Source organism: Ruditapes philippinarum, unplaced genomic scaffold (assembly GCF_026571515.1).
Source record: "Ruditapes philippinarum isolate M1 unplaced genomic scaffold, ASM2657151v2 ctg1045_1_1_1_1, whole genome shotgun sequence".
Lineage (NCBI taxonomy): Eukaryota > Metazoa > Mollusca > Bivalvia > Venerida > Veneridae > Ruditapes > Ruditapes philippinarum.
The window spans coordinates 52,112-75,751 of record NW_026864684.1 but is presented as its reverse complement, the minus strand read 5'-3'; the positions used below and the strand labels follow the sequence as shown (position 1 = coordinate 75,751).

The following is a 23,640-nucleotide window of genomic DNA, read 5'->3' as shown; positions in this document are numbered from 1 at the left end:
GAAGATATAACAAAAACATGATATACTGACACATTTCATTTTCCTTAAAACATACTCTTTGCTTTGCTTACTACAGAATCCCATAAAAATCGACAGGAGCTGATGCAAAATAAAAAGCAGCAAACACAAATTTTGGTGACTCTTGATTTGGTGGTTCAATGTAAGACATGACTTTGATCCATGTTTATATAGATCTTCTTTCTTTTTACCATACTATTGTTTATTTCGGTTGAATTAAAACACTCTTGTAATCGATATCTAATAAAAACAGGCCATGAAACCTCCACATTATCGAGTTGTACAGGATACACATAGTGACACCAAACAATAACTAGGCGGACAATTGGCTTGCAGAGGATATTGAAAGAGAAAGGAAAAATAAATATTAAAATACGTTTTAAATTTACCGCGGACCATAAGCTAAAGTGAATTACCTGGGTCGTTAGTTGTTTCTTTCTGGCCAATAACAACAGCGTCTATATAACCGGACTGGTCAAAATTTAAACTGTATACTCTCACGGCATCAAGTCTATGCTGGGTAGCACCGGGGTAGAGTCCCTTCACTTCGTCGTATATATTCAAACAGGTATAGAACCACGTCTCTGATCTGTTCATGCAATATTTATAAGTAATTCATTTGTTGACAGTACAAATAATGTTGTTTTTTTCTAAACTTATCAAACAATAGACGTATTCTAGAATAAAGAATATTTTGGCTTTTTTCCATCTTTTCCGGGGTTACAAACAATCTTTTACAGTTACAACTTAAAAAAACAATTACAGCAGATTGACGTATCTACAAAATTAATATGGAAGTTATGAGAAAAGTGTAAGTATTAAATTGTAGAGCCATCGTACCTTACTTGGTTGTCCACCGAGAAGCTAATGTAAATGTAATAAAAACAAAGCAAATCAGGACCAATTGCATGATTTACGTTAAACATTTAATCTTTTATTCGCCAGATTATTATCTGATCGGATTTTTCGATGTAAATTTACACAAGTGATTTTCGTAAATTACTTACTCAGTGTTGAAATCAGTTTTAAACATATGTGGGATGTGGAGAGATACAGATTTAGTTTCCAGTGTCGTTGGTGCTTTATACGAGAAAGTAATACTTATATAATTCTGCAAATATCCTTTGTAAGCGAAACATAACTGAAACAAACATTCATCAGTGTGAAAATGTAACATTTTATTCCCCTACAACGCTAAATATTTGAAAATGGTTTTTATAAAAAAAAGATTGGTGTTTATAGTTAAATGAGCGCTTTGTTTTTACAGATTCTGCCGTTTATATATTATATATGGTTCAATGTTGTGAAATAGAATCTATACTGCAGGTTCAATATAGTATAAAACAAATTAATTCGGTAAATTAAGAAATTAATATCTAGAAGAGGTATTGCATACCAAGAAAAAGAATGTCAACAACAGGATTTGGTGCAAAATAATGATAGCAAATAATTCAATGCAATCACATAAATATAATGAACGATGTCAAACAAAGTCAATAGTTTGATATCAACCAAATACATATATCTTAATAAAGTGAAATTAACTACTTAATATAAAAAGCGAAAACTGAACATAGCAGTTTCAGAATGAAATTGATATCAACTAATTTTAGTAATAATATGATGATATTAACAAAAATGTACACTTAGACAAAGCAAATCAGGTTTAACAACGAAAGTGCACCCTTATTAAAACCAGTTCCTAAATTGCTACGCTTCATGTAAGAAATAAAGCAGTAGAAAAGAACTTAAATCCGATTGAAACGAAATGTGGCCAAAAGATAAATATACATACAACTCCATAAGATGACATTGTAATTCCAAAATCTTCATCGGGTTTCTTGTAAAGTAGATAGGGGTCCTTCAGTGAATATCTTCCACAAAAAGGTTCTGTGTCTTTCACTCTTTTCCCGCCAAATTGAGGAGAATCAGATTCGAAACTTTGGAAATATTTGGCTGTACTTGGCGAGAACGCTTTCGGGCATTTAGCTTCAAACATACCACTTACAGCTTTCTCTAGCTAGAATTACCAAGCATATAATTAGTAAAGTGTTTATTTTCCTATCTATGTTTATATTAGTATCATCTTTATACCAAAAAATCTCGTTATACGGGTTTGATTAGCTTAGAAAATGTCTGGTCTAATAACAAACTTAGTGAAAAAGAATTTTACTAGAGAAAATGACTAATCAAATTGCAAATATGATATTAGTTGCCATGCTGAAGAAATATTTATTTCAACTTACATTTGATGCACTGAGGCCAGACACAGAAAAGGGTTCTGAGACAACTCCCGCCAAAGAAAGCGCCACTGTATCTAAGTCTGGTGCACCAGTTGTATCCTGGGATACTTCATACTGCACTGAGGAACTGTTTACCACTTCAACGACACGAATATCTGGGAAGTCACCTAGATATACACAATTACCTCTCGTAAGACCAAATTATGATTATCAACGTATTTCCGGACAATAAATAGTGTTAAAACAAATAAAAAGGTCAAATGTATTCATTTTTTATTTGGCTAAGAAAATGAAAACATGTCAAGTAAGTTTTAAGTTTTAAAACAAATAGATGATAGACATTTTGCAGCCTTTACAACTCAGCACAATTAAAAAATGATTTTAAAGTGCACCTGTCAATTGCAGTTGCACGTATTTTGAGAAAACTATGTGTTAGGTCACTGCAAACTGAACAAATTTTGTCCTATTAATCCTATTACTTTATTCTTCAATTAAGATATGTGGTGACTAAATGTTTTTGTGTAAAATTTAATCAACAAACACTGCATCATCGTTATTGTAACGAAATGTAACAATATTGACCTGGCACTTCATGTATTTGATTTATAATTTAGACCATTTGTTATAACCAACTGGTTATATACATTCACATCGATTTACAAGTAGATAGTAACGTTTACGGAATTGACCGACTATGGGGTCAAATGCAAGAGTGCCAGGACAATGTTGTTGGACAATATGCAGTAATGTATATTGTTATTTTGATATTAGAAAGACTACCTCCTTTGGAGTTAAATGTAATCTGGTAGGTTGGTGTAGCAGACGACTGCCGCACTACAGTCACTGATTCTTCACTTCCAAATATGGGTATACTATTTATAGCATCTTGAACACTTGCTTCGTCCATGTCAATAGTAAGAGGCTCTGGATTACAAAATCAATGGGTATTTGTCTCACATAAGGCTTAAAGATATATGTTTTTCTTAACTTTATTTGATAGTTTATATAATAAATAGATTAAAATATATGTTTTTGAATTTTGACTTTTAAACCTTTCATTTTACACATAACAACAACATTTTAATCATACTCATACCAGGAGTTGCGTTCCAGTCACATCGATGCATCTAAAGGTAATATGATGCACATCTAGCCTTCTAATCGCTAGTAAAGGAATACGCCATGCATATGCACAATTAACACATTCTGGTATTTTTACTCATTACAACAGTCAACAACAATGAATTTACTTACTTACGTGTTCGTATTGACATCTTGATCATATATATTTCTTAATTCGGAGGTTTTAATAGGAAATGGCTTCATTAAATGAACAATGCCACTAGAAATTACAAAGAATAAAAAATTGGACGATAGAATACATACCTGTATATACGTTAAAGAGACCAAATCTGAACTGACCAGGTGTGGTCACCTCAACAGTCTGTACTTCATTTGTAGCATCTTGACTCGAAAACTGATTAAACTCCAGTTCCTTCCCAACAAAAAAGAAAAATATATTCACTTGACACTCAAACAATGGGAATACTTCACAAATGTTAACAGCATATTAAATAATACTCGTTAAAATTTGATTGAAAATCCAAGTGGTAAACCTTAAAACATATATATCATATATGGCGTATAAACATTTTATGCCTGCGTTCTTATTGCAATTTAATCATAACTAAATCTTATTTATATTGATCAAGTAATTTTAACAGTTTTAACAGAAGTCTTAATAATAAATTTTGTAGAAGTAGAAATGGAATAGAAGCACCTACTTGTACGTCGTATTTTACTGTGGACGAAATCTTGATAACTTGTTCCTCCTGTTTGGCGTTGCCTGTCCAAGACCTCGTGAATGTCGTGTTGAAATATTTCACCTTCAGGTGTATGGACGAATCACCACTTGTTTCGTAGTGAATTACGTGAAGAAGATATCTAAAGAAGAAAAGATTAAAAGCTGGCTTTAACGTTGTTTTTCCCAAACGTTGACAAACCTGAGTGAAAATTCAAAATGCAGATCTATTTACAATATATCTAATGTGTTAAATGTGAATAAATTGTTTTGATTGATCATCTTTTTTATTTTAGAAATCACTCAATTAAGAAGATCATAAAATAGAAATAAAAGTGTACCGTCCATGAATAGGCTCAACCAAAGCGAGCCTCCCAAAGTTTCAATTAGGCCGTGTTGAGCTTTCTTAGGGAATCAGTTTTCCCTTTTTTTACAATATATTAAATGCATTTGAGGTAAATTTATGTATTTTGATAAATCATGTCCTTTTTTGAAATGACTTAATGGCGAGGATCATTACTTGTTATCATAATTTTAATTCTAATGCAAGTTGTATGTCTGATTTACAACGATTTACTAAAAACATTTCTACTAATGACTATAAACTAAGAACAAGTTACCAAAGATATATTTGAAAACAGTTACATCTACAATAAGTTGAACACAAACCTCTTGGAGTTATCTAGAGTCATTTTTCTGGATGTACCCCACGACTTTTCTGATGTTATTTCTTCAACCTAAATAGTAATGAAATTGAATTAGACAGAAGAGTGATAGGTGAACAGGCAAACAAGAGTAACCATCAGAGAAAAGCTAAAACATGTAAAACAGGAATTAAATGATTTGATAATTTAAACAAGCCGTTATGTTATAATGATTCTGGCATTCTTGCCAGGTTTTCGTTCACGTGAAACGTTATAATAATTTATAAAGGTAAATCACTCTATGGCTTATGAAAACGGACTTTTTTTTGTTTACTTTTTATGACATTCACAGAAGAAGAACATTCTTTTGTCTTAAACTGTACAGTTTTTTGTCATAAATATACATGTACATACATAGTTAACAATATACACTATGATCTAACTTCTACTTAATTCAAACAGCTTTTTCTTAGTCTCGAAAATACTCACACCATCAACGAACAATTTGGCGCCATCGTCTGCGAGCAAATGGAACTGGTATTTTCCGGTATGAGGTGGTGTAAAATATGTCGTCATTTTACTGACGTAACTGTCCATTGTATCGTTGACGTCATAGAAGTATGTCTCGTCCAAAACATCGGCGTTATAACCAGCTGATGAGCTGGTCAGTGATAGGATGCTGTCTAGGCTACTCATGTCCTTGCTTGTGGAAGTCCAGTACTCAAAGTTAACACCACGGTTACCAGGGAAACTGGAAACACCAGCACTGGCGTCTGGAGCCACTTCGCAGCTCACATACTGGTCTACCACAACGTCTTTTATTACGCATTCCGTATCTTAAATAACAATAGATTTAAGGAAACCAAAGAATGCAAAAACAAAAGAAAAAAATATGAAAATGGAGCAGATTATTTTGATTGAATCTGTCCATAGATGGTAGTGGTAAATACATGCTACCGTGTATACACATACTCATATAGCTTTTTGTTCAAAGTTTAATTATTGTTATTAACCATTTAATATACCACCGACGACTTCTTATTCATTTAAGTTATTTATCCCAAAGCACGTCACAATCGCGATATTAAAAAATCGTGCATTATTTTATGCCCTCGCCGAACACTATATGCAAAGACCAATAATAGTCATTTCTTACCTCATTAAAATCATATTACTTTCCATTTTGAATATTTTCAGATATAATTTTACAGTCTAATTACTGATGAATATTTATAACGTGTATAAATAATAACTTTTGAATGATTGCGGCGATAATGACTTTACCATGCCATCAAACAGATCTGTCTAGTCTGCCCAGACCCTGTTCTATTCGCTGTATAAAGTTGAAGCTTATAATCCTGCAGGATTCCGGAGTCATATTTTATTAAATGAATACGACAATGTAAGAGTTACAGACTTAAGTAAAGCAGGTGTCATCGCCAATCATTCATTCCTATTCTAAAACCCACCTGAAACAAGAGCATTTTCACACAGCAAGGTCTGCCTGTACATTTGTGCAGACTGACCTGGTGATGTCTGTCATAGTTTGCGGTTCGGATCAGAATATCAGTTCCGAGGTACAATTGGGCGGTAACGAGGCTTGTTGGCATTTTGATATAGAAATACATGATTTTTAATTGGACTGTACCAGATTCAAAGCTGGACAAATCCATTTTAAACACTCAGTATGTTAAGAACAAAGCAATGATATAATGTAATTCTTGATACCTCCAATGAATGCCCTGGGTTGTGTATAAGGTGCTTTGTCATCAAGGTAATTGCCGTAGATTGTGAGTATCAAACCTCCCTCCAGGCTGCCCTCAGCTTGTCTGATTCTCGTAATATCTGAAATATATACATGTATGTAAGAATTTAGTTATTGACAAATATTCGAGAACTTTCTATACTTCCTTCTTAAAATGGTTTAAATAATGAAATTAAAGTGTTTTTCCCCATCACATGATTTATACAGCACAATGCTACACACATAACTAATGTCGGCTTTGGTAATTTTGAAAAAATATATTTATAGATCTTTTGACGATTAACCAATATTCTGTTTGAAAAATATCTTTCTCCCAAATATAATCATAAAATTTAAAAATATCAAACCGGTAAATTTATTTCTGTCATTTAAGCATATGTCACCTAAGAAAATTTTGACCACGAATCCCTCATATTTTCTCATAAAAATAAAAAAATCAGATAAACACGTGTATACAAATGTATATACATGTACAATCATGATAACTGCTTGATATGTATTTTTGAGTTACGCTTATGATTAAATTAATATTAAGAATCCTCTAATTTTCTAAAATTTCATGGACTTGCTACAAAAAAAATCGGATCCAAAGATCTATTTTGAGATGATTGCTAGCTTTTTATAATAATAATAATAATAATAATAATAATAATAATAATAATAATAATAATAATAATAATAATAATAATAAAAATAATAATTAAAAATAATAATAATAATAAACATTTACCTGTGTATACCTGGAACATATGAACTTTATCATTGTATGACATACGGTACAGTTCCGGATCAGGGTTTGATCTGTAAAATATTTTAGGTTGACTTTGATGAAAATTATGTTTAATTAAAACAAATTAATTTTAATTTTATCTAAGCTCGATGCTTAAACAAGTTCTTGTAAATTTCATTGACTAAAATATGCTGGTGTCATATGAAGAATTATAAATGTGACAGTACTAGGTCAACGCTTCTTTTTTCTCAGTAGTCATTTAAACATGAATATAATTAAAATCTATTATTTTATTATGGAAATTACCCTCTACATTAAGCTGTTTAAGAATTATATATTATATCCGACATATCTCAAGACATAGGACAACTATATTTAATGCACGAGTATCCCTTGAATGAAGATGGATTTATTTCAAGTTCATCACAAATTATAGAACCCCCCCCAGGAAAACAACAACAACAACAACGACACCACCACCACCACCACCAACAACAACAACAACAACAACAACAACATCAACACCAACAACAACATGATAAAAATAATCATAATCATTTTTGCCACAAGCACCACTACTAGTAATATAATAAACAACAATTAATAGATACATAATTAATCATCATCATTACCATTATATTCCACGTAATTATCACTATTATTATTTAACAAAACAAATCATAATAAATAGAGATATTATAACATAATTGTATTTCGTAAAATGTTAGACAAATGTTTACCTTCCATATGGCGATTCTACGATGAAACTTGCGTTGAAAAATCCTGCAAACAATGATAACAATTTATTGGTCATAGTGATTGTAAAACGTGCATTCACAAAATAAAAAATTTGCATCAAATTGTTGAATTTATTCATAATCCCTAAACCTGCTGGCCACAACATACCAGTACACTTCCAACAATTGCTCCAGTGCTGACCAATTTTGAGGTATGCAGTGTATCCTATTTCGACAGTACAAAGTCTGAGAATTTCCCTAAAATGATGAATGGTCATGGTCATGAATGGTCATGGTGGAAAAGTCCATTTCCAGATAAAGATTAATTAAGATATCATTTCAAGAAACGGTCTAGATATTTTGTATCACTATTGTTGCTGTGTAACCTTCAACATTAACGAATTGTATTACAAATACTCGTATATAGTGTTTTTTTAAATAATCTAGTATGCACTAGAGTTCGCGTGCAAATAAATCATAAAACAACTTACCAACAGATGTTCCCTTTGTTTTACATTTGAGCGTTCCATAGTCAGATTCTTCATTATCAAGAGCTAGACCATTACTAAAACAATCATTAATTATTTTGATATTTGTGAGCAATAAGTGAACAATTTACATGTATTAGTTTTTATTATTCCGTTTTAAGTTATAGCTATTAGCAGTTCAGCGCTATAGCGTACAGGGTATATTGATGATTTTACATGTCATCAGTTAGTTAATGTAATGTTTTGGTATCATTCAGAAATAGCCCAAAGTACAATATTCTTTGATGTACAAATGAAGTTTTCATAAAAATTCAAATATAAAGCTCTAATTTAATCACAAATGAGAGATGCACCCCCCCTAAAACAACAACAAAAACAACAACAAAACATTACAATACATACAATGTGTCGCCATCTTTCAGTCCACAATCCTGTGGGCCGGCATATACTCTGAAATAGAAAGAATATTAATTTGTACTGTATTTGTATATCTGGACGAGCTTCCGTAGTTGCAAAGGACCGAGATACCACTAAAATACTTAAATCAAATATTTTGTTTGCGTCTTAATTACGATAAATTCAGCTTACTATGTTTTGAACGCATCTAGGCTATCTGCGCGGAGCAAAAATAGTTCCAATATTTTGCCATAATATTCAGATAATCATAATACTTTATCTATTTTAAAATTGACTGGTCATTTTATTACTAAGTTTCAAATCCTTTTATCACAAAATTACATATATTATTGATTTACGCGATTGGAATATTACTACGCCAGCAGTCAATAAAAATTTAATTTCTTGATGTATTGGATGTGCTTTACTTGTGCGCTCTGAACGCTGGAATATTTCTAACGATCTGCACCTATATAGTCAATCTAAGATCGATCATCTTTCATATATAGACTGGTGACTAACCAAACAGTTAACACAAAGAAATTTTAATGTATATTCTGTCTGTTACATTTTCTCACATGTAAAAGTTAATTATCATCTTAATCCGATTTTCAGTACAATACGAAAGTGTGTCAGTTGACTGCAAAACATGCAATGATATTTAGGAAGTCTGTACATGAGGTATAATAAAAAAGTGCAACATCTATCACGCCCCCCCCCCAGCACCGGCTTGAGCGGTACTAATTTTCAACACTTAATGTGCTGCAACTAATGTTCCCAGAACGATCAGAAAATATAACAACACTGAAGGATGTTGTGTCTAAATATGAGACATTAATATTAGACATTTAATGAAAAATGTTTTCAGAATTTGTATGAATATCGTTTATAACAAACATTACACGATTTACTACATAAAAGGTCCGTAAACGTATTTCACTTTGATTGTTTCCCATGTAATAACCGAACAACACAGTCATATAAATGAAAATACTGAATAAAATTATACAGTTATGTGAATTTGTCTAAAATGGTATGTCTGTAATACCCTAAATATTTATGTTGATAGTGTTTAGTATCATACATAACAACAAACCATGATATAATTATATATGAATATGGTTGATAAGTATGAGATACATGATCCCATATAAGATATATTTATACATGAATAGCAGAAAATAAATCAGAAAATAAATTGTTCTAAAACAAAGTATTATTATTCAACATATCAATATTTTAAACTTAATCACCTAAAAATACATCAATTTTTTTCGTAGGACTATCTTGTATGAATATCCAAATTGTGCATTTCTATTGTTTTTATCTATATCTGAAATACTTATTGAAGATTTGCCCATTAAAAAACAATCCACTTTAAATCGAGTTTAATTTAGAATTATAATTTGTTTAGTTAATTAAATTAATTTGTTTAATTTGATATTGTTTAAGGAACATGATCTCCGGGTCAAATATTGATTACAATCGAGCATTTACCCTGTCCTAAAATTCGACCGATCTTTTACGCATGCGTCATTTATTATTAATTTTATGTCAGCGTGAAATTGGATTAAGTGTATAAGGAGATTTAAAACATATTATTTCAAATATTCGTCAATATTTTTATAATCTTATAAATGTGAAAGTTGATCTGGTTAAAAATCCAGATTGTTGATTTAACTTATTAATTATATATTGTACTTTTCATTGTACTATTATTATATGTACTGTCCAATACATAGGCCAAAATAATTAAAAGTATATTTACGCAACTTTTGTTTATCTGGTCATAAATGTTTAACGGATGTTTGTCTATAGAAATGACTTATGCTGGACACTGTTCGCTAACATTTTATTTAATGCCCCATAAGAAACGTTTTAAACTGTCTTATTTATATGAACGGCCAATATTTTCAATAAAATTATAGAGAACAAATAAAATAATTGATAAAAAACGAATATATATTTGATTGTTTTGAAAATTTGCAATGCAGCGGTCTTTTGAATTGATGTTGCTTAGTAGAAGAAGGTTTAACAGTGATATGATGAACTTTTCCAAGATAAAATTACTGAAATACTTAGATTGAAACAACAAAAGCAGAAAATGAAAGCTGTAGGCCGCTTTAAAATTGTAATTTAATCAAGCTTAGTTTATTTAAACAATATACACAATGTATATTCTTTTTAACCGCTGCAACCTTTCTTTGATAAGCACATCTGGTAAAAATAAAGAAAAAAAATAGGTCATTTGAAGAGAAACTAAAAATGGTACCTAACATAAAGAACCTTTTGTGGAATAAATCGGACACAATCTGTCTTTTCACCGTTGTTAGTTCGAATCCAGCCAGCGCATTTTAATGAAGTTATCATACTTGCTTATTGAACTTCGGTGGCTAATTGTGCACCATAAAAGTTAGACAATCACCAGATGACCTTAACCGCGTTGGTGTGATTTAAAACCAAACCAAAATAGATAATTTTTGGGTAAAGTAATATTGCCGCTTTCATTCAAGCTTTATTTTATTTCTCATTATAACTATTACACAAAACATACAATATTTACTGAGATAACGGTAATTTGACAATCATACCTAAGAAGTTTTTCGGATTTCAGATTAGTCGCCGCTGCCATATTACTTCCATATCTGTCACTGACAAGCTTTCCTCGCATTGATAGAAATAGTTCTGGAAAAAAAGATTATTGTAACATATTGCATCCGTATAGTCTGAGGTGTGTGCAAGTTCCAAATTATCAAGTGGGGTATGGCTTATTAGTCCAGGATGAGAACAATTAACAAATAATTAACTTCTGAAAGTCTGTAAGATTGATTCCAATTACATAACAGCAATCACGATTTGATACCCATATCTATACCAATTTTAATAGATCAGAACAGAATACACTACATGCTCTGTTCCATTCTTGATCATCAAGGTAGTATTCAGGGAAATGGATTACACTTATAAATTAGTAATATTATCTGTCTCTAAAAAATAAAACAAACACAAAAACCCTTAAAATTATAACAAATCTTGAAATATATAGAAGATTACGTGATAGTTCACCATAGCATCAGCATATTACATGCGCTGATTTTGACATTCATTAGCTCTTTGCAAAATTTATGATTTTTTTTCATTTTTTTAAAAAATTTCAGCCATTTTTTTTTAAATGAAACAATTTTAATGGCATTAATGGTGTTTTTAAAACAATTTTGAACACTGTTCTAAAATTGTCGCTTTGCCTCGTCTAAATAAAATCTATTAATAGAATGCCAAGATTGTCGCATTACCTTATTTATTTAGAATATCATGAAATGAATTATTAGAAAAAATACTTACCTGGTTTTCCAGATTGCGGTGTAAATGTTTCTATTGTCGGGGTGTATTTAGACTGTGGCTAAAACGAGAGAGAACATTTTTCCAGATTTTCAAGATATTCAAGATTTCAAGATTTAATAATTCACTCAATACACAATACATGTAAATATGAGGTAAATAACAAATTACATTAAGTTGACGAGGTAAATAGTATATAACTAGCATGCGTCATCTTGCAATATTCTTTCTACATAGAAAAAAAATCAACACAATATTTTACACTGTCAGTTAATTTCACAGTATGAATGCATTCATCAAATCTGTCTAATCATCTACTCTTGAAAGCTTTTCAATCATGTCAGAATAACGTTTTTGCTAAAACGAAAGTATCTGTACGGAGGAGATATAATTGAAATAGAAAATAAATTGCTAAGAAATTAATTTTTGTCCGTATTTAAATCTTGAGTAAAAATATTGATTTATACAATCAAAAAATGAAATGAAAATCTTGATATTTGCAAAAAAAAGTGCGTTACCTTGAAAGTACACTTGAAGCTGGTCGGATCACCGCCACACAGGTCACTGTCTGCAACAACATCACCGTCGACCTTGACCTTGACATAGTGATCCTCCTCCGTCATACCTCTGGAAATATAAAATATCATCTTTATGAAAATTATGTTATTATTACAATACTAATAGAATCCAAAACGGTTTTTATTATAATTATACATTTCTACAATCTTTACTACTTCATGTACCATTACTTTAATAGAAAAAGAATATATTAATCAAATTCTGATCATACCTCGGGGTATAGCACATAATCTGAGTCTCTGTACAGCCGTCTTTGTGTACTATGCACGAGAATTCCGTGCCAGATTCACCGACCAAGTACACCCTGTTACCCACATTTGGGTCGTCATTTTGACTGAACTGGTCCGCTGAAAATCCTGGTAATATAATTTGAGAAAATTGATATATATTTTCATCTGTTGTGCGAGGCTTTTTTTTTATATAGATTTAATTAGTTGAAATGGTAATTTAAACTTAAGAATAAAATAATGCTTAATATCAATGAATTTGCCCAGACTTTCTTTTATATAGTAAAGTTTTTTTTTTCAAGACAACACACTCAGTAATATATCAACTTTAATGTCTGGGTCAGAAAAATCTTACTTATCTAAATTTATCATATATCAGAATTGACTATGATTTCGAAATGAGTGTTAACCAGTAAAATGTACTCAAAATAAATTGGTACAAAAAATATCAAAAGTATAGAAAAAAAATGCCAAAAGTATAAAATAATCTTAAGAATTTAGAAAAAAATGTCAAAAGTATACAGAAAATGCCGTAAGTATAGAAAGAATGTCAAAGTAAAGAAGAATATCAAAAGTTCTATATCAGATAATACATACCTCCGCCATAGATTGTCAGCCTGGTCTCTCCAGCCAAACTCCCATACCTCGGTTCTATTTTACTTACATGTGCACCTGCAGTGTATACAACGGTAATATTTAAATATGCAATAATTTATTCAACCAATTTTTTATAAAGTAAATTTTTTATAAATTGTCATCAACTTTACCTTACAAGTAATCAACGGCTTGATGGAGACGTTTTTATTGTAAAATATAAGAAAAATAATTTTCTTTTATTATTTGCTTTAACCGAATCGATTCGTTATTGAACCAAGTTTGTCAAAGGATATTCAAAATTAAATAAGAATTTCTTAAAATGCGAAACAGGATAACTGACTATAGATCTATATTATTAACTATAATAATTGATATACATGTATATTGATAATTTTGAATGTGTACTGCAACAATAACTATAACTAGAGTCTAAGAAAATTTAAAACAGTTTTTTTTTCTCTACATTCGACAATTGTAGTTTTCCTTATTTGTCCCGGATAAATCGAGATTGTCTTGCAATTGATTCTAACAAGTTTTCATCTGATTTACGCGTTTCCGTATTCTAACACATAAATAAATTCAACATCCAACACCCAACGCTTAAGGATGAAATGAAACTAAAAGAGAATACGGGTAGATGTTATTTAATATCTAATACATTGTATTTTAATACTGAATTAAAATTCAAAGATTATTTAATTTTAAAATTTGCAACTTGAGCAAAATCAATAAAATGCCATGTTTGTTTTGATGTTTTTGTCGTTCCATAGATATTCATATCTTTTTTCAATCATTTTAATCAAAACAAATTTCATACCTTCAGTAAAAGAATAAGTTAGAATAGAGATCCAGACAAACAGTTTCGAAAGTTCCCTATACTTAGTCTTTACAAACGGTTTCATTGCCTACAAATCTGCATATAATTGCTGGTCTCAGTTTGGCCACAGTTTTATAAACTTACCTTTACGGTTGACGAAACAAATAAACAAATTTAGATAATCCTATTATCTTATGTTTAAGAAGTTCAAAGACTCCTGGGGGAAATATTTGGTACCTGATTCAGTCACGTTAAGACTGTATGACGAACGCTAAGTTTAATTATATATCTAAATACTAATCAATGTTTACCGTTGAGTTGACTGATTGTCACGTAGGAGTATGTTCGCCATACCAACTTCATCAAAAACCACATCATTCTATCGTGACTGTAAAATTATGATTACTTTTTGACTCTTTTTAATTTAAACACCCATGCTGAATTAAATAACATAAATCGACAAAAAATAATGCGTTAAAATAGTACGTTAAAGTTAAGGTGTAGTTATACTGAATAAAGTTTTCTAAATTGATCATCTAAATGACAATTGAAATTAATCTACACTGTGTTCTCGTCGTGTAAACTATTGTTTACAGGAAATAAAATAATCAAAGGAATACATAGTCCGTGGTATCTTAAGTTACAATCGACCTGTCAGATACCTCTGATATTTTGTACTGACCATATTAAGTAAATTTACCTTTTGGTATTACAGATTTTTAAAATCTATCATTGTGTTAAATCTCAACGCGGGGATCTTCGGTTCCATCGGGAACGAGCCTTTCTTAAGCATTTTGCTTATTTGGTAGAATGAATATTCTAGTTCACATTCTTCTTCATATCTATATTGCATTTGACGATTACAAAATTAGCACAAACACTATATGATTAACTGAATATGCGTGCTTATATGTGTAAACATGTTAATATGAGCACTTTTGCTTACAGGATAAATGATCAAGTATGTATGCACTTGCCAGGTGTATATAGAGTCAGGCTAGTGTATTGATTTCCCCATAGACTTACATTATGAGGAATTGTCACTGGTCTCACCTTAAAATTGAGTTTTCATGCTCATGCTAAAGATATAAATTTTCTAGAAAAATTGAATGCCTGAAACATAAAATGAGTTTGTTATGTAAGAGTAGCATACTTAACATTTTGCAAAATGCCCATAAAAGAAATTATCCCATTTTTTGAAATTTTCTGCTGATTATTGGTTTTTGCACATATTTTTCCTTTAAAGTAAATATCAAAGTGGCAAATTATCCTAAAGACTTTTTCGTTTTCTGAGAAGAACATCGTAGTTTTAGTTTCTAATAGAAATCATCGTATTTCATCCAATCACTTGATATCCCATTAAATCTTACGGTTTTTCTTGCACATTTTCAGCCAATCTGTAGCCATACAATAATCTGACCTAATTACTTATGAAGAATTGCTTGCAAGACACCTTATACTCATGGCTTAATTCTGGTTGGTTTCCTGCAAGGATTCGGGAATGTTTCAATAAGCTTATAGACATATAAACTTTGATTTGGCGATACCGTGAACGGTAGTTTGCACTAACCAGTACCGTCCATGAACAGGCTCGATTAAACCGAGCCTGCAACATTTTCAATTTTGCTGTGTTGGGCTTTCTTTAGGGATACTTATTTCTCTCTATTTTATAGTTTCCATTATAATCGGGCTAAAATATATGATGTGTAATCAATCTGTAGATACATGTTAAAAATATTCAGGAGGTTCAAAAGACTAAAAACATAAAATGGGAATTTCTTACATAGATAAGCTGTGAGTTGTAAAAGATACACAAACGATAATTAAGCAACGCTTTTAAACTTTGTATCATTTTCACAATAATTTACACCTAGACCTACATCAAATGGAACATTGATCTCAAAAAACGTTAACATCAGTGGAGTCCCTTTAAGGTCAATTGTGCAATTTATTTCTTCTGCCTGTTTGTTTATAATGCTTACATAAGTTCGTTTCACTGTTTACCAAAGACTGACCTATTGGCTTGATAGTATTGGCGTTTTCAATGTCAACGTTCATACACAAATATACATTTACGTCATATAACCTTTTTGATACTCCATTGACCGTTAATATAATCCGGTTATAGATTAAAATCACCGGGACTAGTACTTGATTATATAGCCATTCAATAAACACGGCTAATATCAGAAAAGATAACTAGTACTGTTGAATACTAGTATTTATTTTGCAATAATAATGTTTTAAGTACCGTGGACTTGATACTTTATTAATATTGATATCAAACTATTTAGATCATTATGATTGGTCAATGCACAGAGGGTAATTCTTTATAGATCCAACAATTTATTTTTAACATGTTCTTCTTTTAAATCTGCACTTATTCGCCGCACAACACTTTGTACATACACCCTGTACGTCAATGCCCCAGAGTGGGTTATGTACAGTATTGGAAGAAGAAGAAGAAGAATCACGTCAATATTTGCATAAATGAAATATAAATCAAGCAGATACAATATTGTAGATTAAACCATAAAAATCATGGAATAAGAAATACATACCCGTAAATATTGTTATTGTTTTGAAAAGAATTCAGGAAATTCCGTATTGCATTTCTCAAAAGAGGTGTATCTGTTCACTGATGTGTGTCATTTCATTTTGTGACGTTAGAACAGTAACAGGTTAAAGAATATTTAAATTTGACCGAGCAGATGATTTGGCGATTTGTAAGCAACAATTATGTATTCATTATATAATCAAAACACTTATTTCTGTCATAACTTTCTCAAAGCATTTTATCTTAAATAGGTGTACACATTTTGACTTTAAACCACTTGCCCCTCACGGCTGTGATTCGAAGTCCGCAATGTGAGGAAGCTATACAGCTACGTTATTACAGAACGTTGTGTTTCTTCTCAGGTAACCGTCCGTGTTAAAAATTTTTGAATTATTGCACGGAGGGTCACCTAAGGTCAACGTCGCCCAAAGGCTGCCAAATCTTCACATGACCTTTGCAGTGTTATTGCGACCGACTCCTATCCCTTAAGAAATGAATAAATGAAATAAAAGAAAAATAAATGAAAACAATATAATAGGTGTTGGCTATAACTTTTTTTCACCTCGATTACCTAGTATGGACTTCAAAGGGAAGAACTAAGTAACACTAGAATTTTATTTGTCAATTTAAAATTTCTCACTTGAATCTAATTGACCATTATAAAAAACTCAGACTTGTTGAACGTGTCAAATTATATAAAGGAGAGTTCAGACATTGTTTTAATGTGTATAAAACTATATATTTACTGCAAATATTATTGTTTAAATTTCGAAAATAATATCACATTTTTGTGTGTAAAAAGACAAGGTAGTAAATTGCCTTAAAAGCGAATGGCGCATACACGAAACCATTGATAATTCTACTTTAATTAAATAGCGAAATATTTTTACAGGAACATTTTATTTCGTTTACGCACAATATTCATAGGTGTTAAATAACAGAAACATTCTTTGTTACCAATCATTCGAGAATAGACGAAAAGATTATTGAAAAAATGTACATTTACAGGTGATTTTACTGTTAATATTTTTTAAATATGTTTTTGATATTTCAGACGAGATTGCTTTATACCATTCAACGCTTAACAGATAAGCGTAGGTCCTTGTGTATTTTACGTATGAAATGATTGAGGCTAAATATCTCGTAGGCCGAATGAGGTAAAGTATTCATAACCTGTCAAAGTAATTATAACGAATAACACACTATTTATACCCATTCAAAAGGATTCATAGAGGATGTTGAGTGTATGTTTAATACTGAATTTACTGAACGAGTTGAATAAAATTATTTTATGCGAGCCTCTGGCGAGCATAATATTATTGTATTCAACGAGCTCAATAAGTTAAGTATTAAACTTACACGAATTTAATATTTTATTTGTCACATACAAAAAATGAAGACCGTTTGAAGTAAGAAAGTACCATTTTCATTGACGCACCTATAATATAACGTTAACATTTAGCGCGTCTTGACGCTATGTCTTAACGAAAATGATGTCATGTCAAAATATATGCACGGCCGTGCAAGACCAATTATAAAATCGTAAAAGCGGCACGGGTATGTGATAAATTGTTGTCTTGATTTGTTTATATTTTATCGTCATTTTTCTTCAATTTTGATGAAGTATAAAACTCGTTAACATTAGAAATTGGTGTCTTGATTTGTTTATATAATCATTGATAAAATACACGCATTGCCAAATATTTTAGCTACAGTTTATACATAGTAGACAAACGATAAAATAGTGATGGATAAAGGATTGCCAACGGTCGCGCATCAAACATTTATCAGTCTCCTACCGGTTTACCGGAGGGGACTTTAGGTTTACCCTCCGTCCGTCTGTCCGTCTGTCTGTCCGTCCGTCAGTCCGTCCGTCCGTCCGTCCGTCAGTCCGTCCGTCCACAAAACTGGATCCCGCGATAACTCAAAAAGTACTGAAAATATTTTAATGAAACTTGATATATGGATAGATGGCAGTATGGAGATTATGCACGTCTTTTTCTTTTCTTCCTATGTTGAAAATTCTGGTTGCTATGGCAACAAATAGACTGAAAATATGACAAATTTTACACATAAACTGGATCCCGCGATAACGCAAAAAGGACTGAAAATATTTTTATGAAACTTGATATATGGATAGATGGCAGTATGGAGATTATGCACGTCTTTTTCTTTTCTTCCTATGTTGAAACTTCTGGTTGCTATGGCAACAAATAGACTGAAAATATGGCAAATTTTACACATAACCTGAATCCAGTGATAACACAAAAAGTACTGAAAATATGTTTATGAAACTTGACATATGGGTAGATGGCAGTATGGAAATTATTCACATCCTTTTCTTATCTTCCTATGTTGAAAATTCTGGTTGCTATGGCAACAAATAGACTGAATTTCAAGATTTCTGATTCTAGTTGTTAAGTTTTTTCACTATAAGTTCTTTATTTCTTAAGGTATTTTCTTCAAACTTTAAATATAAGTTCCTTGTCATCAACCACATCATATGTGACAAGGTTTACAACTCTAGCACAAAATTTATCAGAATTACCTCCCTTGAACTTGAAATTTTCATGAAAAAAACATGGTTTTTTTTAATAACTTCTTTTTCTGAATGTATCTACTTCAAACTTCATATAAATGTTTCTTATTGTCACTCAACATTTGTGAGTGTTCAATACTCTAGCAAGACTATTTCCAGAATTATGCCCCTTTTGAATTTAGACATTTTTTTGAGAAATTGGTAATTTTTACTCCAACTTCTTCAATCATGATAGGATTTTAAAAATGTTATATTTTGATAACAGGGATGATTAAAAAATAACTTTAGAGTGTCTTTCAGTCTGTCTGTACATAAAAACTATTTCCTGTGATCACTTTTAAAGAACTTTTTCAACAAATTTACTTAAAATAGGAACCTAAGTGAATGGCCAATGGCCCTTCAGAATGTTGCTTGGGCTCTTACCGGTAGGGGACTTATGGATTGCTTGCAATACTATGATAATTGCTTGTTTATATTGTTTCTATAATTATATTTCCTATAAGGATTGAACCTGAACATGGAATTTGCATAGTTTCTAGAGTCATAAGTTCCTTCTAGGATTAAAGCTAAACATAGAGCCGAGTTATAAGAGTTACCTAATTTTTGAAGGATTCCTACATGTGACGACTATTATTGTCAATCGTAATAATATAGAAAATAATTCCTTCGCTATTGTACAAGACTAAATGAGGACTTTCCAGAGAACTTCATATTTTAGATCGTATATACATCATTATTCGAACTAGGACGGGACACATTTCACTGTTTCGAAATCAATGGTTATGGCTAAAATCGTTCAACCAAATTTGATTCGTAATTTAAACTTATGTAATTCACATTACGCGAGTTATGGCGAAGATGTATATGCTTTGTATTTGCTGCACGATAAAAAGTTGAAACTAAAATTATTCAAGACATTATATTTATTATAATGTATGATAACTAACCTGCTTCAAAAGAAGAAGCTGACTACTCTTTTTTGTGGCCATTGTTCTTTTAGACATAAAATAGTAACATGGAAAACAAATTATTAACATTTTCATAAAATTCATCATATAGACCTTTATTGTTTGCAATATAACATAAAGATAAAAATTCATACAATCATTCAATATATCAGGAATATACTCTAAAATGCAATTAAATGTATTTTTCATTGTATTGTAGTGGTGATTTCTCAGAGTCTATTAAAAGTTAAACATAATACGGTAATTACACATAAACCTTCAATGTTTTCCACAGTAAACAACGTCTAGAAATATTCTTCACATTATTTCATCATTTCATCCTTGACATACCTACAAATTATCCGAATAGATTCACCAATTAAGTTGCTTTGACAACAAATTTAAGCTTCGATTACCAACAAGCTTAGCTTGCCCACAAATGACCTTTAACCGATCCAGGTGAAGATTTAATGTGTAGTTAAATTCTGAACCTTTTGCTTCTGTTTTGAAATAAAAAATATGTTTTCTATACAATAATCATCACTGTGATAATAATTAACACATTACAACAGATTGTTTATATGCTGTTGAAATGAGCTATATTACAATGTAGCATTTATGAAAATATAGAAAACTTAGAAGTATTTACAACATTAATACTGTTATAATTGTGAAGATTAAATAGAAAATTCAATGATAAAGTGTATAAAGCTATATTAAACACATATCTGCTGCAAAAATTTTATTTGAGATTTAATAAAGAATACTAACAAAATGCTGAATTCTTAAAATGGGCTTGTCCAGCTTGCATTTTGGAAAGTATACATTATCAATTTCAACAATGATAATTGAAGGTAGTCAGCCGACAGATTACACGGATTGCTTGTCTGGCTTTATACAAATCAGTTTTGGTTTCAACAGCTAGGTGACGGGTTGAGACCTGTGTGTTTTGGTATACGATTACAAATGTCGGGCATCTTAATAGACCAAAGATAAATCACAATTGTTAAGTTAAATATTGTACTCTGAGTGTGGATGCACAATACCATCTTTTAAAATTATAAACTGACCCTTGCTATATCATGTTTTGTATTTATACATTTCTGATACTGAATGCGAAATAAATACATGTTCCAACCTTAAACCAAAATAATCTAAAAGAAAAACCATACAAATTTATAAACTATATCTAAAAATTGTGTTTACCCGCCTTGTTAGCATAAAAATGTTACTCAGAAAGTGATCTTGTAGGTAGAGAAAATGTTAAATATGTGAGAAAATCTTATCTTAAATGAACAGTAATATTTACTCGAATCTAAATATAATTTCTCCCCATTAACAAATGAAAATTCCAAAACAAATATTTTCCACGCAAAACAACAAGCACTATTTTTTTGTCGTATAGCTGGTTGCACAGGCTAATGAGTCATACACGCTATATTCAAAAAGAATGACAAGTCAACATGTATATACATATATTAAGGTTTTTATTTCATAATGTCACTATGAACATACATATTTATGATAATCATAGTTCAGGATTCAGGCGGATAGCTTATTCAAAACGATTCATAATAGTAACTCTAAAACGCGTGTATTTATATACATTATAAAATGTCCTTATGACAGGTTGTCTTTATATATACTATTCTCAAATGTCCAGGAGGGGAGTTCGGCTTTGGTATTCCACTCGTTCACTTGTGTGTTTGTATTTGTATATTAAAAGTATGTAACATCCGTGAGTTCTTTCTCCGTTATACGACAACGGTTGATTTGGCGCCTAAGACCAGCCGATGTCGAAGCGACGATTTTGGATAGCGGGACACCAACGAAGTACCTGAAACAGAAAATTAAAGGTGAGTGATCGTTTATATACCCGTAATTGCTAATTTTGAAGATGTCAGATCAAGATATAGCTACAATTTTTGAAAATTTGTTCAGATAAATTAGAAAATATTTCAACTGTCATAGGTACACACAGGGTTTATCAGAAATAGTACAAAATTTTGATGGAAATTCTAAATATTTTAATGACTGGATAAAATCTATAGAAAAATATGCTGTTTTAAAAGGTTTGAATGATAATAAAATAAAATAAGTCGTCGCATTTCAAGTAAGGGACTGTAAGCGATTTTATATGTAGATATTTGCGTGATAATCATCGTAATTCGTGGGAACAATTAAAAGAAGAAATAAGTACTAGATTTGGGGAAATTAAAGATTTACATCATGAATTTTATCTTTTGAGAAATTTAAAACAAGATTGGGAGAAAGTTTTCAAATTTTTGGGGAAAAATTTATTAATTGTGCTGAAACCGCTTATGAAAATTATAAACTAGGAGATAATAGTTTAATTGAACTTCAGTTAGTAGAATTGTTTACGGATAATTTAGCGCATAATTATTTTAAAACTTTAAACTTATGAGAGAAAAGCCAAAAACTTTACAAGAAGCAATTACTTGCGCAATGAATGAACAGAATTTCAGAGCTAGATTTTCTGCCAGATTAAAATTTTCTAATTCTCAAAATCACGCAAAATACATGAATTACAAAGCAAATAATTTAAATCATTATTATACAAGAAATTTTTGCGTGTACTGTAAGAGACCAGGTCACCATGTGCGTAGTTGTAGATTTAGGGAAAATGAAATATATTCTGTATTTCACCGACAAAATTTTTTCACGATTTAGGAAAAATAATAATAGCAATAATAGTTTGAAATCAAAGATTAAGTGCTGGAAATGTAATAATTTTTGGTCATATTATGCGTGAATGTCGTAAACAAAATTTTTACGACAGAAACAAAATAAATTTTCAGGAAAACTAGCAAGTTCCTGTCACAAAGGGGTCATTGACAGGAACGATAAAATACCAAAATTAGTATAGCATTAGCTGGAAGCCCTAATTCGTGTTTGATTAAAATAGAAAACTATAAATACAGATCGTTAGTAGATTCAGGTGCTGAAGTTTGTCTTCTGCATCGCAGAATATATAGAAAATTGAAGAATCCCCCTCAACTTATAAAACAGAAAATAAATTTATGTTCAGTTGACGGAAATTATTTACATATAGATGGTTATATAAATCTTAATTTTCAAAAATAGGAAAACAGAAACAACTCAAAAATTCTATGTTGTTTCTAAAATTGAATAGAAATATTATTTAGGCCGTGATTGGTTAACACAAAATGGCGTTAGATTATATTTTGATTTAGG

The 23,640-nt window shown here is 30.8% G+C and overlaps 2 protein-coding genes and 1 long non-coding RNA gene across 3 annotated transcripts in view; all 3 read right to left on the bottom strand.

Annotated features, from left to right (window-relative positions):
• The window catches only part of LOC132726508 (fibrocystin-L-like), a 33,948-nt gene extending 27,253 nt beyond the window's left edge, over positions 1-6,695 (bottom strand). Inside the window, exons 1-11 of the mRNA XM_060711837.1 lie at positions 6,677-6,695; positions 6,435-6,551; positions 5,196-5,542; positions 4,732-4,799; positions 4,046-4,205; positions 3,648-3,756; positions 3,042-3,185; positions 2,265-2,428; positions 1,814-2,038; positions 1,026-1,159; positions 435-607 (exon numbers count right to left, since the gene is read on the bottom strand). Coding sequence (XP_060567820.1) covers positions 435-607; positions 1,026-1,159; positions 1,814-2,038; positions 2,265-2,428; positions 3,042-3,185; positions 3,648-3,756; positions 4,046-4,205; positions 4,732-4,799; positions 5,196-5,542; positions 6,435-6,551; positions 6,677-6,695 — 1,660 coding nt within the window. The remainder of the gene's footprint in view (positions 1-434; positions 608-1,025; positions 1,160-1,813; positions 2,039-2,264; positions 2,429-3,041; positions 3,186-3,647; positions 3,757-4,045; positions 4,206-4,731; positions 4,800-5,195; positions 5,543-6,434; positions 6,552-6,676) is intronic.
• Positions 6,696-8,815: 2,120 nt separating this feature from the next.
• On the bottom strand, positions 8,816-12,784 carry LOC132726513 (fibrocystin-L-like). Its single transcript, XM_060711842.1, has 4 exons — positions 12,680-12,784; positions 12,165-12,222; positions 11,414-11,507; positions 8,816-8,876 (listed from the first exon to the last, which is right to left on the bottom strand). The coding sequence occupies exons 1-4, from the start codon at positions 12,782-12,784 to the stop codon at positions 8,816-8,818; spliced, it is 318 nt and encodes a 105-aa protein (XP_060567825.1).
• Positions 12,785-12,957: 173 nt separating this feature from the next.
• LOC132726504 (uncharacterized) lies at positions 12,958-14,465 on the bottom strand. Its single transcript, XR_009625203.1, has 3 exons — positions 14,382-14,465; positions 13,565-13,639; positions 12,958-13,096 (listed from the first exon to the last, which is right to left on the bottom strand). It is a non-coding gene; the product is annotated as an uncharacterized LOC132726504 (long non-coding RNA).
• Between the last annotated feature and the right edge of the window lie 9,175 nt (positions 14,466-23,640).

Excerpts from the sequence above, each read along its gene's own strand:
- LOC132726513 (XM_060711842.1), bottom strand. The coding sequence starts at position 12,784 with ATGACGGAGGAGGATCACTATGTCAAGGTCAAGGTCGACGGTGATGTT. Across the intron at positions 12,223-12,679 it reads GCTTCAAGTGTACTTTCAAG|CCACAGTCTAAATACACCCC; the intron begins GTAACGCACTTT and ends CTCTCGTTTTAG. Across the intron at positions 11,508-12,164 it reads ACCGCAATCTGGAAAACCAG|AACTATTTCTATCAATGCGA; the intron begins GTAAGTATTTTT and ends CTTTTTTTCCAG.